Source organism: Paroedura picta, chromosome 10, assembly GCF_049243985.1.
Source record: "Paroedura picta isolate Pp20150507F chromosome 10, Ppicta_v3.0, whole genome shotgun sequence".
In the NCBI taxonomy this organism is placed as follows: Eukaryota; Metazoa; Chordata; class Lepidosauria; order Squamata; family Gekkonidae; genus Paroedura; species Paroedura picta.
In genome coordinates, this window is record NC_135378.1 from 37,767,250 (window position 1) to 37,785,550 (window position 18,301).

Genomic DNA, 18,301 nt, shown 5'->3' on the forward strand with positions numbered 1-18,301 from the left:
AATTCTGAATTTGAACCTACAATTGTAATAGACTGCACTTTTTCTTGCATAGTTTGTAGAGTGCCAGAGCAGCTGTATTCTTTGAGCATTCTGTCCACTTATATATCTATCAATTTCCTGGACAACAGCCACTACTAACTTCAATGTGTTCATGTTCACAGCATGGCCGCAATTTTAAACCTGAAGAATTTTCTTTGTGCAGTCTACTTTTTTATAACTGTGTGAAGTTCTATGCTTAAAGCTGATATATATGAAAATCCATATAAATGGTTGTATGAGCATAATTCCTTGACATTCATATTTTTGTGTGGAAACTTATCTAAAGCAAATTACTAAAACCTGTCTTTCACATTTGAGTCACATTTTTTCTTTTATGTTAATATGCATGGTCAGTCCCCTTTAAATAACTGGTGCTGAAGAAAACCATCAGGTAGCTTCTTCTTATAAGATAAATGGTTGGATCTAAACAGATTTTCCAGTGTTGAAAAAAGGATGGGTTTCCCTTTTGACCACTAAAAAGGTGATGGTGAGTGTGAAGAAACACATTTTTTCTTTGGAAGTTTGAAATCAGCAAAACCTTCAGAAAGGTCCTTTCTGGGCAGAGAATGGGCTGGGGGGTGGTGTTGGAAAGAATTCAGTTAAATTGCTTTCCAGACTTAGCCCACCTTCATACTAATGCTAATTAGACAATGGGATGGTAACACTCCCCCCCCCCAAAGCAGGGAACAGAGAAAAGGAGGTGTTAAATACTAGAGACACTAGAGAAAGCAAATGCTAGAGAGACTACAGGAAAAGCTTTTCTGACCTAGCCTGACCTTGTCAGTGGGAGAGGAAAAAGAGAGATGATAAAACTCCTTGAAATAAGGAGGAAGGTCTCTTTGTTGTTGAGTCCATCAGATCAGACAGAACTCTTAACTGAGGTTTTTAGGAAATAGCCATTAACTATGTGCTGGCCAAAACAGATAGAGGAAGCTTCAAGGTGGGCTTTCTCAACCAGGGTATAATGAAACCCTAGGGTTTCTTGATGGCCCTGGAAGGGTTTACTGAATGGGTGGAGGTTAATTAATTTATATAGATATATTAAAATTTGTTAAACATTAATTGAGTGATAACCAATGACCAATGATGGGCTTGGAGGGGGTGGGAAGGGGAGGTGTTCCATGTGAGTGTGCACATAGTTGTGCTTCCAAATCATATTCTTCTCGATTTTGCTGCTTCTAGGATTTCTCAAAGCCTGAAGAATATTTCAGAGGGTTCTCAATGGTAAGAAAGTTGAGAAAGAATGCTTCAAGGTAATGGAAACTCTATAGAGTTCTGTAATTTCCTGAGCTAAGGAGCATGTCCTATATTTTAACATCTGATAGGTACGTATGGAGAGACAGAGGAATTGTGTTTTACCCATTTTTTAAAGATTCCTTGTTCAATCTGCTGCTGCGCTAAAAGTATACTTGTGAACATTTTGTTTTCATAGAATCATAGAACGATAGAGTTGGAAGGGACCTCCTGGGTCAGCTAGTCCAACCCCCTGCACTATGCAGGGCACTCTGTAACCTGCCACATCCTTGAACCTTCAAAGAATCAGCCTCTCTGTCAGATGGCTATCCAGTCTCTGTTTAAAAATCTCACATCCCAAGGAAGCCTGTTCCACTGAGAAACCGCTCTGTCATGAACTTTTTACGGATGTTTAGATGGAATTTCTTTTGCATTAATTCCATCCCATTGGTTCTGGTCCGTCCCTCCGGGACAAGAGATAACAACCCTGCTCCATCCTCTATATCAGTGGTCCCCAACTCCCGGGTAGCGGCCCGGTGCCGAGCCGCGAAGGCCTTGGCACTGGGCCGCGGCTCCCTCTTCCCGCCTCCCCACAGTGAGAAGCTGGCCAGGCCACGAGCAAATCGGCCGCCGAAGCAACCCGGCAAGCTTCTTGCTTTGGGAGGGGGCGGGAAGAGAAGCTTGCCGGGCCGCAAGCTAATCGGCCGCTTCAGCGGCCAATTTCCTTGCGGCCTGGAGGGGCGGGGAGAGGGAGCCGCGGCCGCCGGCATGCCGGCGGTGCAAACGTGCAGACTTGCCACGCATCCGCGTTTGCGTCCGACGGGGGCGCAAACACACACGGCAAGTCCACGCATGCGCGTTTGCGCCGGGGCTGCCGCGCATGCGCTGGGCCCCGGGTCACCCTCTCCCCGCACCCCGGCGCAGTGGTCTGCAGCCTGACAAAGGTTGCGGACCACTGCTCTATATGGCTGCCTTTTAAATACTTGAAGATGGTTATCAGATTCCCCCTCACTCGTCTCCTATCCAGGCTCTCCCAACCATTCCTCATATGTCTTGGTCTCCAAACCCCTCACCATCTTTGTTGCCTTCCTCTGGACATGCTCCAGTTTGTCTACATCCTTCTTCAACTGTGGGGCCCAAAGCTGAACACAGTACTCCGAGTGAGGCCGAACCAGATCAGAGCAAAACGGTACCATCACCTCCCGTGACCTGGACATGAAGCCCAAAATCCCATTTGCCTTTTTAGCCACCGAGTTATACTGCTGACTCATGTTAAATGTATGGTCTACTAAGACTCCTAGATTCTTTTTGCACATGCTACTGCCAAGACAAGTCTCCCCCATCTGATATTGATGTAAATGGTTTTTCCTACCTAAATGCAGAACTATACATTTGTCCCTATTGAATTTCATTTTATTGAGTTTAGCCTAGCTCTTGAGCCTATCAAGATCTTCCTGTATTCTGATTCGGATTTTGTTGTGTTTGCTACGCCTCCCAGTTTAGTAACATTAGGAAATTTAATAAGTACCCCCTCTAATCCCTCATCCAAATCATTTATAAATATGTTGAACAACACAGGTCCCAGGACTGATCCCTGGGGAACTCCATTTGTCACTCTTCTCTAAGACAATACTGAACCATTTGGGTATGATCTGTCAACCAGTTATCGATCCACCTGACAGAATTTGGATCCATACCGCATTTTAACAACTTGTCAACAAGAATATCATATGGAACGTCATCAAAAACCTTACTGAAATCCAGATAAATTATGTCCACAGCATTCCTCTAATCCAGCAAAGTTGTAACTTTCTCAAAAATAGAGATAAGGTTGGTCTTCACTTTCTCGTCCTCGCAGGGGTCCTACAGAGTCCCTACTCTTTTTCTTACTTGAAATATAACTAAAGAAACCTCTTTTTTTGCTATGTTTAGCACTTCTTACTAGCCTAAACTCATACTGAGCTTAGCTTTTCTAATATTCTTCCTACAATTATTGGTTATTTTTTAAATAGTCATCCTTGATAATAAGGCCTTACTTCCATTTCCTTAATGATTATTTTTTTATTCCTCAAATCATCTGACAGCTCCTTATGGAGCCACCCTGGCTTTCTTAGGCTCTTTCCACCTTTTCTTCTCAAGGAAATTGTTTGTGATTGAGCCTTCAGTATTTCAGTTTTAAGAAACTCCCAGCCCTCCATTTAAAATCTTTCTGACCATGGGACTCTACCCAACATACCTTTAAATCTGTAAAAATCCGCTTTCCTGAAGTCCAGTCTATATGTCCAACTATGTAAAAGTTTAATCTTTTCAACAATTTTAAATTCCAGGATTACATGGTCACTACTACCAAGTGTGCCCACTACTTCTACCTCATCTACCAGTTCTTCCTTATTGGTGAGAATCAAGTCTAAAATAGCAGACCTCCTGGTTCTCCTCTCTACTTTCTGGGAAATGATGCTGTCAACAAGACAAGAAATTATTGGAGTTTGTATTTTTAGCAGAGTTGGTCTTCCAACAGATATCCAGGTAACTGAAGTCACCCATGACCATTGTTCCCACCCTTTGAGAATTGTGTAATTTGGTCCAGGAGTATTTCATCCAAGTCCTCTGACTGACTTGGGGGACTATAACAGACCCCCACAATAACAGCATTCTCATTTCCTATTCCTTTTATATTTACCCAAATACACTCAACTGAACTTTCATGCTCAGGTACCTGTGTTACTTCACAAGTATAAAGATTCTTAACATATATTGCTACATCTCATCCCTTTACTTGTCTGTCCATTTTTCATAGATTGTACCCCTCAATTCTAGTATTCCAATTGTGAGTATTATCCCACCAAGTTTCCGTGATTCCTATTAGGTCATAGTCCCCTTCCTCTATTAAGACTACTACTTCCTTCTGCTTGTTTCCCATACTCTGTGCATTGGTGTAGAGATATCACAATCCATCCTTCGAGTGCCCCATGGGTTTGGTTTTTTGAACTGTCTTGTAAGTTAGTTCCCTGCTTATATGCCATTCCCTGGAGATTTGCAATCTTCCTATCTTCAGTTCTTGCCATCACACCAGGTTCTGAATTTACGTCTTGCTCCCCCTTTAGATTTAGTTTAAAGCCCTCTTCACTCAGTGTGTAAGGGTTCTCCCGAAAATACTTTTCCCGTCCCTTGTGAGGTGTACAATGTCTTCTGATTGTAACTTCCCATAACAAATACTTTATAACTTGGAATGCTGGTAGTGGTTCTTTATACCAGGGCCCCCCACCCTTTTTCGGACCGGGGACTGGTCTGTGGTGGGGGGAAGAGGGAGGCCTCGGTGCCGGTGTGCCGGTGAGTGCAAATGGGCAGGTGCGGAGCTACCATGTCTGCGCATTTGCGCCCGCTGGCGCCTCCCTCCCCCCTGCAGCGCAGTGCTCACTGGACAAGTTGCTGAGCTCAGTCAGGGCGACCATTTGCCCCCTTGATCCCTGCCCTTCCTGGCTCCTCAAGGGAGGCGGCCAGGGAATAGGAGGCCAGCTCAGATACATCATCAACTCCTCCCTAAGATCAGGGGAGTTTCCTGAGCGGCTAAAGGGGGCAGTAGTTCGCCCTTTCCTTAAAAAATCAATGCTGGACCCGCAGGACTCTGCCAACTACTGCCCAGTATCGCATCTGGTGTTCCTGAGCAAGGTGGTGGAGAGGGCTGCGGCTGACCAGCTCTCCGCATTTTTGGAGGAAACTTTGACATATCAGTCGGGCTTCCGTCCTGGCCACGGGGTGGAGACGGTGTTGGTTGCCCTTTTGGATGATCTCCGTTGCCAGCTGGACAGAGGTGGGTCGGCCGTGTTGGTCCTTTTGGACCTATCGGCGGCCTTTGACATCGTGGATCACGACCTTCTGATCCATCACCTCGCCAGCATGGGGATACGGGGCACAGCCTTGCGCTGGATACTCTCCTTTATCCAGAACCGGACTCAGAGGGCTGCGGTGGGGGAAGAGTTCTCGTGTCCCTATGGACTCCCTTGTGGGGTACCGCAGGGCGCAGTCGTCTCCCCCATGTTATTCAACATCTTTATGCGCCCTCTGGCCCAACTGGTACGGAGTTTTGGGCTGGGTTGCCACTAGTACGCTGATGACACCCAGCTCTATTTCCTCATGGACGGCCGCCCAGACTTCCCCTCGGAACCATTCGCCAGATGTTTGGAAGCAGTGACTGAATGGTTCGAGCAAAGTCGCCTGAAACTCAACCCCTCCAAGACGGAGGACCAGGCAGTGCGCTTACCCACCCTGGCAGGAGCGCAACTTACTATCGCGCCCCAGGCCAGGAATTTGGGGGTGACCATCGATACCTCCCTGACTATGGAGGCTCAGGTCAAGAGAGTAGCGGGTCAGGTGTTTTTCTATCTTCGCCAGGCCTGACTACTAGTGCCCTACCTGTTCCCTGACCACTTGGCTACAGTGATCCATGCGACAGTCACCTCCAGAATAGATTTCTGTAACTCGCTCTACGCCGGCCTACCCTTGTCTCTGATCCAGAAACTCCAGCTAGTGTAAAACGCAACTGCTCGGGTCCTTACTGGTGCATCTTGGAGGGCCCATATCTAGCCTGTGCTAAGGCAGCTGCATTGGTTGCCAATTGCTGCCCGGATCAGGTTCAAGGTTCTGGTTTTGACCTTTAAGGCTATATGCGGGTTGGGACCCACATACCTGAGGGACCACCTACCGCCCTATATCTCCCGCAGGGCTATACGCTCAGCAGGGGAGAATCTCCTGATCGTTCCTGGCCCTAGAGAAGCACACCTGGCCTTGACCAGGGCCAAGGCCTTTTCGGTCCTGGCCCCTACCTGGTGGAATGAGCTCCCGGGTGAGCTGCAGGCCCTGCAGGATTTACCAGCTTTCCGCAGGGCCTGCAATATGGAGCTCTTCCACCAGGTTTTTGGTTGAGGCTGGGGTCAGCGAATGAGTGCCAGCATTCCCCCCCCCCCCGGACCTAGTAAGTTAGATTTCCTCCCCACCCTCCCTGCCGCTCTGATAGCAGGGGTGGGAATAATGAGAGCTTCCGCCATGTCGGGATTGTTTTTAAAGTCTTTTAATGGGTATTTTAATGGGGATAGGACTATTGTGACCCGCCACGAGCCTACGGGGAGTGGCGGGAAATAAATCTAATTAATAATAATAACAACAACTACAACAACAACAACAACAACAACATGCTTGTTGAATCCAACCCTCAGCTAGCATCAATAGGTTATTTCATTATTGCAACAGTGATTCCTTAACCTAACATCTATTTATGCCATTCAGTATCGCTGCTGCTCTGCCATCTCATACATTCTACTTGAGAGTTACATTTTAAACTAGCATTATCAGCCATCATGACCTTTACTAACTCATTATCTGGCTCCATAGACCTGAACAACTACTGCTTTATGTATCACACTGTTTGATCAATTTGGTTGTCAGTTCAGATATACAATAAACAGGTTCTCAGAAAGCCTATACTAGTCTATTTCCTAGAAGTTTCAGGTCCTTTAAATCAGGTCCACAAATCATATAATAACCATTTCAATCTATTATTACTAGTCCCTGAATTCAGAGTCCTGAATCTTAGGTATTAATTCTATAGTAATTGTCCCTGTTTCCATACAGAGGCTTGTTTCATACACTGGGAACTGTGGAGATAATGAAGCGATGATGCCTAGCAGGTAAAAGTAGCTAACTTCATTTCTCCTTCAAATGCTTAATGATACTGATTTTCATTCATACCACTTAACACTTAACCACATGCAAATGTGTATAAATATTAATTCTGGACAGAACAATCATTATTTCTACATCATAACAATTAAACAGCTGTAATATATCTTATGAGTTAAGTGATGGAGCTGCAGGCAAGTTCTATAAACAGATGGTCCTATCCACTCATACTTAATGTTATATATTTCTTTTAAAAGAGGTGTTGATAGATCAGAATACAGCAGAATTTTAAAACAAATCTCACAATTTGCAATGTAAGTTATTCTAACAATCACGTCCGTAGAACAAAAATTATAAAGATGTGTTTTTAATGGAGATGCTGGCAAAACACTTGGATGTAGTAAATTCTTCACCAACATAATTATTTGCTAATTTCATTCAGCTAAAAGCATTTAGTGGGAAAACAGCTGGTGAAGCATTCACTCTTATGGGGTTCCAATCACTGTTATTTAATTTGCCCAAGATATGTGTCAGATAATTTGTAAAAATAAGAGCCCATCACAAATAATCTCCTTTGCAATGGCACACAGTTGCACGGCTGGGTGCGACCTTGTGAAAGATACGTAGGCTTAAAATTAAGCATATGTCTATGCAGTTTAGAACTACTGATTTCACTGGGATTTACACAGACTGCAGCTAATAATTATTTAAAAGCAAAAGACTGAGTTCTAAAATAAAACTCAAAAGATAGACATCTCTAAATCATACCCAGTTCCAGGGACTGCTGGAAAATACTGGGGCTGACAAAAGAACATGAGAGTTCTCTTTCCCTCAACATGATGGTGGAAAGTGTGGTCAAGTTAAAGTCAACTTATGGCAAGCCTTTACAGGGTTTTTCAAGGCAAAATATGAACAGAGCTGGGGTTGCCATTGCCTGCAAGAAACTAATACCTGCACATTTGATTATATACTGAGGAAAACATGAAATGGTTTCAGAGCATAAATAAAAATGATCAGGCTTGGAGAGATAGCACATATAATGTAGTAATAGTATTCTGATCATATCATCTGGCACTAAGACATTAACTCTAACATTATGCAATACAGGGAAAAATGCAAGTGCTAGGTACTTCATAAAGAAGGGTCTGATACAAATTGACTGATAAGTGCTGTTCCAGGTTTCCATTAAGAACTTTTATTAATGTCTTAATTCATAATTTCTCCCTGCTTCCCTCATTTTCAATTTGCCTCTTCATTTGTATTCAGGATGGCACATATTAACTATCTCCCCCCCTAAAAAAAAAATCCTATATCACCAGTTAAGGAAAGGTAGTTCTTTGAGGTGCTCTCTGCTAATAGCGCTTTAAACACCAAGTTGTTTATTGAGCTACATTGATTTTCATGTATATGCTGGCAATTCAAATGGAAATCTGGCCTGGGGGAAATTCCAATTTCTTTAAACTACAAAACAGCAGCTATTTGTTTTTATTCCATTAAAGAACTACATTGGAAAGTGAGACCATTAATGATCACAAAAGCCTTCTTTGTTCACAGAAGAAAGTAGACCTGCTGGACAACACACCTCTATCAAACACAAGGCTGTTATAGGGCTACAAAGCCAGACAGCGAAAAATTGAAAATGAAACACTAGCAGTTGGGGAATTAACTGGTTAAACACTACGGAAAAGACGAAAACACGGTGAGTCCTGACAGACTTCAGTCTCACACTTTACTCTTGTTTTTGTCAGGCATCATTGCTGTGTGGCAAGTGTTGCCACCCAAATTATTGGTACATGTATTTTTTCCATTAACACTGTAGAATATATTATTTCTTCTTCTGTTTTCTTTTGAACTGTGAACATGCCTGCAGAGAGACTCAAATAATGCCTCTTACACCACCCTGAGCCACAACGAAAGGCAAGAAATCAATATATTTATTCGTTTTATTAAAACGAATAAATACAAGAATACTAGGAAGGACATTGCACTCTGCCAGTTTTAACTATCCACCATCTTCTGTCCCTGCTGACACAGATTCTATTGTTCTGACTAACATCCTCTCTCAAATTAGTGCCTTGAATACATACTTCTGACATATGCAATCCCCATATTAAATTAGAAATTATGGATGTTTATAGATGAAATCTTAAATTGCATGGCTGAGAAAACCATGTACCTAATAATAAATTTGTACACCCTTTTAGGGAACATTTTTCCACACTAGGGATTGCTGACTGAGATTGACAAAACTCTGCAACAAGATCCCCAGCAAGTTAAAGGACCCTCAACCAGATCACTTTGTGTGCCTTTAGCATAAATTCTCCATTTGTTTTTAATCCATCGATTAAAATTTTTAATCCATCGATTTTAATCCATCGATTAAAATTTAATCCATCGATTAAAATTTCATATTTTCTTTATTTTAGTAAAAGCAGAAATGTACTCTGTGCTTATGTGTATAAATGGTTTGGAAATACACATGGAAAATCACACATCTATTTCAGCAATGCTGTGAAAAAAAATCAGTTTGTGCATAATACATTTCAAAAATTCTTTGAGAACAGTTTATACATGTATAACTCAGCATATGGCCAAGGTCAGTGAGGCCAACAGGAAAGAAATCTGCTGAATAATTACTATGTGGTAAGATGATGTTTACTGCTATTTGCTAAATTCGTTTTGCATTATATAGTGCTTCAGAGACAGAAAATATCAAAATGCATGTAAAGAATCACACCATTCTCTGCCCATTTTTCTCTTTGTAATGATTAATAATGGTTCACGGAGCCAAGTTACACTGCTATCCTAAACAGAGTTACACCTTTCTAAATCCCTTGAAATCAACAATATTAGATGGGCATAATTCTGCTAAGAGCTGCATAGCAAGTTCGTTTATCTGATCACAGACCATCATTTTGAGAGACACGTTTAACAAAATTCTAAGAAAGTAAATTATCTTCCTTGTCATGTGAATAAACAAAGACTATATCCATATGATAGGCAGCATGCAAAGAAAACAAAGGGAGGCTTTCACTATAAAATAAAGTGTTCCTGCTGTTGCTTATAATAAACTATGAATATAAGTGCTGAAAATCAGCACATTCCTCAACTTGTCAATACTGAAATAAAAATGTCATTCGTGCTAACAAAGCAAAACAAAACAATGTACTAGATGTCTTGGCAACCACACTGTAGCATTTATGCTTTCCTTTTTTAATAAAGGAACAAAAAGCTTCTTTATCTACAGTAACCTATTAATGGAAACTATGTGCATATAATATAAATATATAAATTAAAAAACCATAAGAAAACTAAAGGGAAATTCCTGCTCCTCCTCTCTGGGGAAAATTGTCTATGATGACCCATTATATAATTGTTCCTTTAAAAATATATATCCATTCCTTCATACAGACTGACAAGTAAAAATATTCTGTTTGAAGAAGCGGCCTTCAAAGTGCCAAATTTCTGATTCAAACCAGCCCTTATTTCTGACTTTTCACTGTTCAAGAAGCATATTAGAGAGCTGCCAGCCTACCAATGGTGCAGTGCTCGCCATTCCATCCTTGGCTGCATTCACATTTCCCATCTTTACAAGTTCCATGTTCAGCACACCGAGGATGGCATGCTCTTTGATTGCAGGATGGGCCAGTCCAAGCTTCTTCGCACCGACAAGTTCCACCCATGCATACACCATGTGTGCCACAGTCAACAGAACATATTTCTGCATTAGAAGTAAATAGTTGGAATTCAGGCAAATAAAGAGAAGAAAAAATAGCTGAGCTTCAAACTATAAAAAGACAAGGGAAAGTCTTTGAAAATTAAATTATGGGATTAATTCCTAAACTCACTTTAGGTTTAGTCTATTCCCGTCCAAGCAGACCACACTGTTAATCTTTGTGGATAAGGGTATCCAGGCCTCCTGCTATGGCACTGGGATTTTTTTTTTTTAAGAAGAAGCTGTCACAGCATGCGGTGTGTTTTCATTTCCCGGGAAAACCTATAAGTGGCATCATGATAATTCTAGAAATAGATGGAAACTCTATGGTGACATAATGGCACATACAATGATGCAGGCCTCCCAATGTCCCCTCCTTCCAAAGCTGTTGCTGATTGTCCTGCCAACCCTAATTGCAGAATAGAAACTTTAAAGAAAAAGTGTGCTACAGAAATGGAGGTAAAAAGAGCCTTCCATTCCTGATCCCATTTGAAATTTGCCAATGAATAAAAGCACCACAATGTTAAAAAAATAAATAGTGTTCTACAACACACCATGCCCCTAATTCTCAAAAGTAATACCAAGTCAATACTTCAGAATATTACAGTATGCATTCATCATTCCCTGGATTTTTGATAGGAGCATATTTTTCTGTAAACCTAATATCAGGAGGAAAACACAATGTAACATAGCCTACGGGAATATGGTTTAGGTTATATGTTGGTTCATGACAATATTATCTAATTTCAAGTTGCCTTGTCAAACAGAACAACAATTCTAAAAGCAACAGTAAGAAATTATTTCTGATGGATAGTGAAAAGACAGTACACTTAAATGGGCTGAAAATGTTTCAGACAACAACTGCATTCCTCTGATTCACAACTTGCTATGGAAAATGGTTCCCACCCATTTAAGGCAGGCTCAAGGGGTTTTTGGTGCCATATGCAAACCATGCCCTTGGTGCTCATCTAGTTTGGCATTCCATTTTCTATCGTGGATAACCAGATGTTTTTGTAAAGCCCGCAAACGCTGAATGAAAGGGGCAGTGGCCCAGATTATGAACCCCAAGCAAGTGGCATTCTGACACACAGAGACTTTGTATGTGGAGCTTACATTCCAGCCTTTGACAATTCTCTATAGGCTTTTCAAGGCAAGAGAAGTTTGACATTGCCTGTCTTAGTGTAACGACCCTGGTATTTCTGGGTACAGTGACTCATTTTTGGGCTCTGACCCATAGGTTGGGAAACACAGCTACAGAACATTAAATATATACAATGACCAACAGAGTTGGATGACTTTTCCCACAAGTTTTCTATTTTGAATTAGACTTTTAATTTCAAGATCTACGATGGCTTGATTAACTTCAGAATATCAGCTCCAGCTGTGGAAGAAACAGGTTTATTTCAAAGCAACAACTTTTCTCCTCAATCTAATCAATTTTTCATTAAAATGAAGGTGTTTATCAGCTTTTAGCACACTTGCTTTAAGCAAAGTGGGTCAGCCTTTGTAATGAACTTATTAATTAGAGTTAATTTAACTGAAGTGGAATTTGAGGGCTAATTAATGGACAAACTGGTGAAGATAGAGGAAAGCTATTCTTTAAAACCCATAAAACTTCTGATGCAATTCTTTTCATTTTTATCAGAACGATCTATTTATTGATTCAGCAACAGTAGGTCATTTAAAATATGACACTTTATTTTTTATCTATTCCCCTTCTAAATACTGAACATTAATTTATTAGTTTACTACTGGTATGAAAAATCTTTCATTTAATGACAACTACTTTGGATTAATGAATAAAATTATTAAAATAAAGGAAAATGTTTCCTTTTTGAAAAAAACTGTTTGCTTTTCATAATGGAAAAATAAATTTGTAATTTTGACAGCAAGCATACAAAAGGATCATTAAGAAAGCACGATCTACAGAGTTATTATGTGTCTCTTTCTACTGATTCTGCAGTTCCTATCTGTTAAAGTAAAAAGAGGAGACCTGCAGCACCTTTGACAAAATGTAATAAAAGCGTTTCTCTATCTAGGCCTGGGATTCCTTACCCAGGCTCCCTGGAGCTCCGTGACAGCTCCCTAGGAGTTCCCTGGCCTTTCCCTTACATCCTGCCTTAATGGACTTGGCTACATTTCCAGCCTGATTCTGAGGTTAATGGAAGCCTGAAAAACATTTCAGGGACAAAAGGTTGAAAAAGGCTGATCTAGGTGTTATCAAGTAACATCTATGTCTTCAGTGATACTACCACAATGATCCACAGAAGCTAACATTGAGGACCAAGTTAACAGAACAGAATTTTATAATGCAAGCAGCATTAACAGGTTAAGAAGGTAATTTCATCTGCATTCATCATCCAAGTAAGGCAAAAATTTGGCTGAAAATACATGGCAGATTTATTTGGACAAAAAGTTTTGGCCTTCTTTTTGGGTGGTGAGGCTATGTGCCAGTATATCACTTGCTCTGGATGTGCTGCCCAACAAAGATGATCTAATAATAAGCCAGCCCACAGACTACACCCCCTTTGGAAGCACTGTCATATTGTGGAATGGAAAATGGAAAAATGTCATTGCTTGGCAATTGCTTGGCAGTCATATGTAAATCATGTGAACTTGGCTTCTTTCCCGTTTTACCACTGGTGATGGCACTTTGTACACTAACCTCAACTACTTTACTTGATGCAGTGTCAGTTCCAATGGCATGGTAATTTCAGATGTATAGCCATGTTAGCCACTATCAGTAAAGTAAATAGGAGTCCAATGGCACCGTAAAGACTCACAAAATGAAGTGTGCTCATAAAAGCTTATGCCACATTAAAGGCTGTTCATGTTTAAGGTGTCACTATAGTCCAATTACAACTGAGTATTTCTGGAAGTATATTTATATGCAGGCTTTCTTATTTATTTAAGGGGATTCTATGCTGCCTTTCCAGAGTCCTATTCAAGGTGGCTTACAATTAAAAAATTATCAATCAACATAAAACAATAAATCATTAAAACAAGCCTGGTGACTTAAAACAGTTCAAAAGTTTCCAAAAAACAAATATTAGACCAGAAACATACCATTAAAAAATCCTAATTAAAAGTCCTGGTAAAAGTCCAGTGGGCCTCTGCCAGCATAGAATTGTAGCCCATGAACATTTGGAGAGCCACAATTTGGCCACCCCTGCCCTACACCATGGTACCCAACATGGTGCCCATGGATACTACGCTGCCCACCACTACTTTTCTTTTCATCTACCAAGCTTTTCAGAAAGCAGGTGGAGTCATTGTTGGGGTCATTGGAGTCAGAAAGCAGGTGGAGGCTTTCTCAAACACAGTTTCATGAAACCGTGGGGTTTCCTGAATGGGTGAGTGTTAATTTTTAATATATTTTTAAAATTTGTAAAACTTCTCCCTCCCAAAATGGCCAATGATGGGCCTGGAGAGAGTGGGAAGGGGAGGGGTCCTGAATGGGCAGGTACACAGTTATGCTTCCCAACTGTATTCTGCATGATCGTGCCACTTCTGGGGATTCTCGAAGACTGAAGAATGTTTCAAGGGGTTCTCAATGGTAAAAAAGTTGGGAAAGGCTGTTGTAAGACATGGCTTGTTATTAGCTTCCCTCATTCAAATGAAAGGGTTATCTACTGAAGGATGAGGAAGACAGGTAAGCAAATAGATTTTCCTTAGTGCCTGTGTAGTTCTATACTCCCCTCAGGATCTCCTTCTTCCCAGGAGGTATACGAAGAAGGTATTCATTCAAGGCTGTCTTCACATGCAGCCATTATGGGGTCATGCTCACCACCAAAGATGGCCACAGCCTCAAAAAGGCTAGCAATTGCTGGCCTACAGTCATGCCGAAAATAAAGAATTATTTTAATAATCCTTACCATTTGAGCAGTCAGGACCAGTCCAATTAGGGTCACAAGTGCAGGTACCACTTTCTTGAAGGTAAGTGCCATGACCAGAACACTGATCTGGACACATAGTTTTCAGGATTTCACAGTTATTACCACCCCATCCTGGATTACAATGGCACTCTCCATGGATACACACACCATGATTTGAACAAGCTGGGTCCAAACAATCCGCTGAAATAAGAAGACAGTTTTGCATCTATTAGCTTTATCAATACCACTGGTGACTTATTTATGCTGTACACAAGTAAAGTTGTACAGATTCAGTAATATTTAGGCCCTGGAAAGGCAGAGGATAGGAAGCAGACACCTAGAACCTCAACCACAGACCCTTTCCTTTAAACAGAGGTTAACAATGGACAGCAAACAGATATAGAACACAACGTACCTGCTCTATTCTCCCAGAGGTTAACTGGCTGCCATTGTGCACAATAAGATTAGCTAAAACAAAGTTATTTTATATTGCTATTTTTTAAAAATAAAAAGCATCAAATAATGGTATTGCATTTTAAAAGCAAAAAAGCAACATACTATCTACCAAAGGCAAAGAAGCTAGAAATCTAGTTCAAAAGGGATTTCCTTCAAAGATGTGTCTCTTTACACAGATTTATGCTGTGCCACACACATGCACATTCTATGCTTGTTATTCTTTCCCTTAGTAAAAATATCTGAAACAAAATGTTACAAATTCTGCAGCATCTCCCTTCTAGCAAAACATGGCAATTTTAACAGATGCTTCAAATTAAATATATAAAGGTGGCATATAATATGAATTGTATAGATCTATAGATAAATAGATTTATAAATACATCTATATGCTTTAAGCCTTACAGTCACAGTGAAATTTGAGATTCACCGCTTGATTTTGTTGGTAATTTCAAAATACCATATATGCAGATATAATGTTTGAATAATGAAAAATCCTATGCTACCCATAAAACTGGGCAACAAGCAACAACAGAGTTTTAATATTAAAACAGATGAATCCATTTCTACCTGATCATAAAATGCACCCTAATCCTTGGCAAGCCCTATTAAAAATAAGTCAAAGTTGCCAAAGCTATTCGTATTAATGCAACTTTCTCAAGAGGAAACTTGGTGGATTAAGCTCTGATCCTGTGTTCTGACAGCTGTGTATGAAACTTAGCCTGTTTAGGCAACAAATGAGTTGTATGGTCTTTCTTAATTCACTTTAATGTGCTTCAGGTGATGAGATTTAATGTAGCAATATGACTCAATAAAACATTACACTAATAGGTTCAAGGGTCTGAGAATTTAACTCAAGAAAGTTAATTGTATTAATTTGCATGTACAGATCAATAAAACTGAGAATAGAAATTTGTACAGAAAAATCAACACAAACTGCACTTTTCAACCCAGAAGAGTGAATATCATAAATATGTACATCACTGTAAAAAATAACACACCATTTTCCACTGTGATAGACTTGAATCAGCATGTTCAATTGCAAGGATTTTCAAGGAATGTTGTTGCTGGTAAAGGCTGCTATAAACGCAGTACAGGGGTAAGTATATTTTAAAAATCCTGTCTTTGATGAAAATATATCTTCCCTTCTTTTCTCACTTATAAGTGAAAAAGCAAGAGACATATTTGTACATCCAATATTTAAAGCAAAACAGTCCTAGAAACTATTTTGAAACCTGAAAGTAAGCTTGAAGAGTTCAGAAAGCCTATGATATAAATATAAAGGAAATGCTTCTGTACAACTAATATATATATGATGACATCTGAGCTTGGTCTTATTTTCAGGGCTTAGCATAGGCAAAACCGTACTGAAGAATTGCTGTCAAATACTATGTAAATGTGTATGTATTTACCTTCCTCACAGTTTTCTCCTTTGTATCCAGAGTTGCAGGCACAAGAGCCCATGATGCAAAGCCCACGGCCCCCACACTGAGGGTCAATGCACTGGTTGGTAGGCACATCACACTCTGTACCTTTCCATCCACTGTAACAGAGACAGCGTCCTTTGGAGTACTGCCCATTTCCGCTGCACAATACTGGGCAGGCTGCTGTGAAATAAAACATGACAGAAGACTTAACGCAATCCTTTTCAATCAAGCTTTAGAAGCAAAGGAACATCGAGACAACAAGTTGTTCTTCAGTTTCTTTTCCTTGCTGCTTTAGTAACTACTTGTGTCTCTGGCCCTTATTTGTATCAACCAAAGAAAGAATTCAATTTATGTACCTCTTGAACAATCAGGGCCCAGAAACCCAGCAAAACAATGGCATGATCCTGATACACACTCTCCGTTTCCATGGCAATTTCGAGGGCATTCCACCACAGACTCTGAAAGGCCAGTAAGAAGAGAAATTCTAATTCACTGCAATCACAGCCGTTTACAAAAAATTAGATTTTATTTAAAGCACTTGTCAATGACAGCACATTAAGATACTTTTAGAAGTGTGCATTACTAGTTTATTTGCAGCCTCGGAGAAAGTAAACAGTTCCTAATTCACTTAAATTATTGGTTGTAGAAAGTTACTGCAGTAATCTAAAAATACTGTAATGAAAATATTATAAGTTTTCTATGTTCATAATAATCCTAATATCATAGCATAAGTGTCTTGTATTAGCACCAAGAATTCATCTTTTAATATAATTGCACATAATTAAAATAAATTTTTATTTTTTAATCTTTACTAATGAATAGTCATCTGAGTTTTTGCTAAAGAATGGTGGCAATATTTTGCTTACCTATAACAATAGTATTAAAAGACACTTGTTCTGCATTTTTCCCATCATTGTAAAAAGCCAGATGCCAGATACCAGTGTCCAAATACTGGATAAAGCCTGCTTCGTGAAGACTGACTGATCGGGCCTGTCTCCCTGCTCTCTCTGCTTCAAGAAGGTTGCGTTGCTCTCTTGCAATCAACCTGCTCCCATCCAAAAGTTCAACAAAATCATACTGGAAAGGAACACAAAAAAGAGGCAAACACACACACACACACACATATATAAAATCAATATATATATATATATTTTAAAAATCATTTATTTTATATTCAGTTCTATAGAACAGCCTTTTTCAACCTGTTGACTGTGGAGTAACCCCTAATTTTTTTTGCAGGCTGCAAGGTAACCATAAATGATGTCAGCTGGTGACACATCCCTGCCATATATCAGGAAGTGACATCTCATCCCATCTCTTTCTCCAACCCACACACCCAGAGCAAAAAAAATGATGAAACAACTGTGGAAACCTCTGGAGCCCAATTTGAGTCTCTATGATTCCAGGAGGGAGGAGTCTGAAAGCTCTGCTCCAGAATCAGCCCTTCCCCTCTCTGTGTGTGTACTTCTTCTTCTTCTTCTTCTTCTTCTTCTTCTTCTTCTTCTTCTTCTTCTTCTTCTTCTTCTTCTCTGCCTCTCTCCTGTGGTGATTGCTTTTATTGTTGTAAAGTCAACTTGAAGAAATATACATGTAAATAATTATTAAACTCAGCTTCAGCTTTCTTAATTGTAAATATGTGGGCTGTATATGTATATATACATCACCCATTTTGAAGAAACTGCAGACTTTGCTACATAAAGGAAGAAGGTGGAATATCCTGCATCTGGTGAGTGCTGGGATATTACCCCGAGAAGAGACAAGTTATCCCATGTCTAACAACAACCTCCCATACCCAAGCTACCCCAAGAGGACCCACCTGCCTAGAGAATGGCAGCTTGCTTCACCTGCCACTGAGGCTGAAATGCCAGGCTGGAGTGGCAGGT

At 40.4% G+C, this 18,301-nt stretch overlaps 1 protein-coding gene and 1 long non-coding RNA gene across 29 annotated transcripts in view; one reads left to right on the forward strand and one right to left on the reverse strand.

Moving 5' to 3' along the window:
• The window catches only part of LOC143820004 (uncharacterized), a 135,695-nt gene extending 126,529 nt beyond the window's left edge, over positions 1-9,166 (forward strand). Inside the window, exons 2-3 of the long non-coding RNA XR_013225198.1 lie at positions 6,901-6,956; positions 8,503-9,166. This is a non-coding gene — a long non-coding RNA (uncharacterized LOC143820004). The remainder of the gene's footprint in view (positions 1-6,900; positions 6,957-8,502) is intronic.
• TENM3 (teneurin transmembrane protein 3) overlaps positions 1-18,301 on the reverse strand; it is a 1,688,047-nt gene that overhangs the window by 100,887 nt on the left and 1,568,859 nt on the right. For 27 of the 28 annotated variants that reach the window (XM_077302333.1, XM_077302335.1, XM_077302356.1 and 24 more), the window contains 5 exons: positions 17,285-17,495; positions 16,775-16,876; positions 16,404-16,598; positions 14,539-14,739; positions 10,484-10,669 (listed from right to left, as the gene is read on the reverse strand). In XM_077302333.1, the coding sequence (XP_077158448.1) occupies positions 10,484-10,669; positions 14,539-14,739; positions 16,404-16,598; positions 16,775-16,876; positions 17,285-17,495 (895 nt within the window). The remainder of the gene's footprint in view (positions 1-10,483; positions 10,670-14,538; positions 14,740-16,403; positions 16,599-16,774; positions 16,877-17,284; positions 17,496-18,301) is intronic. The other variant, XM_077302339.1, reaches the window with a different exon arrangement.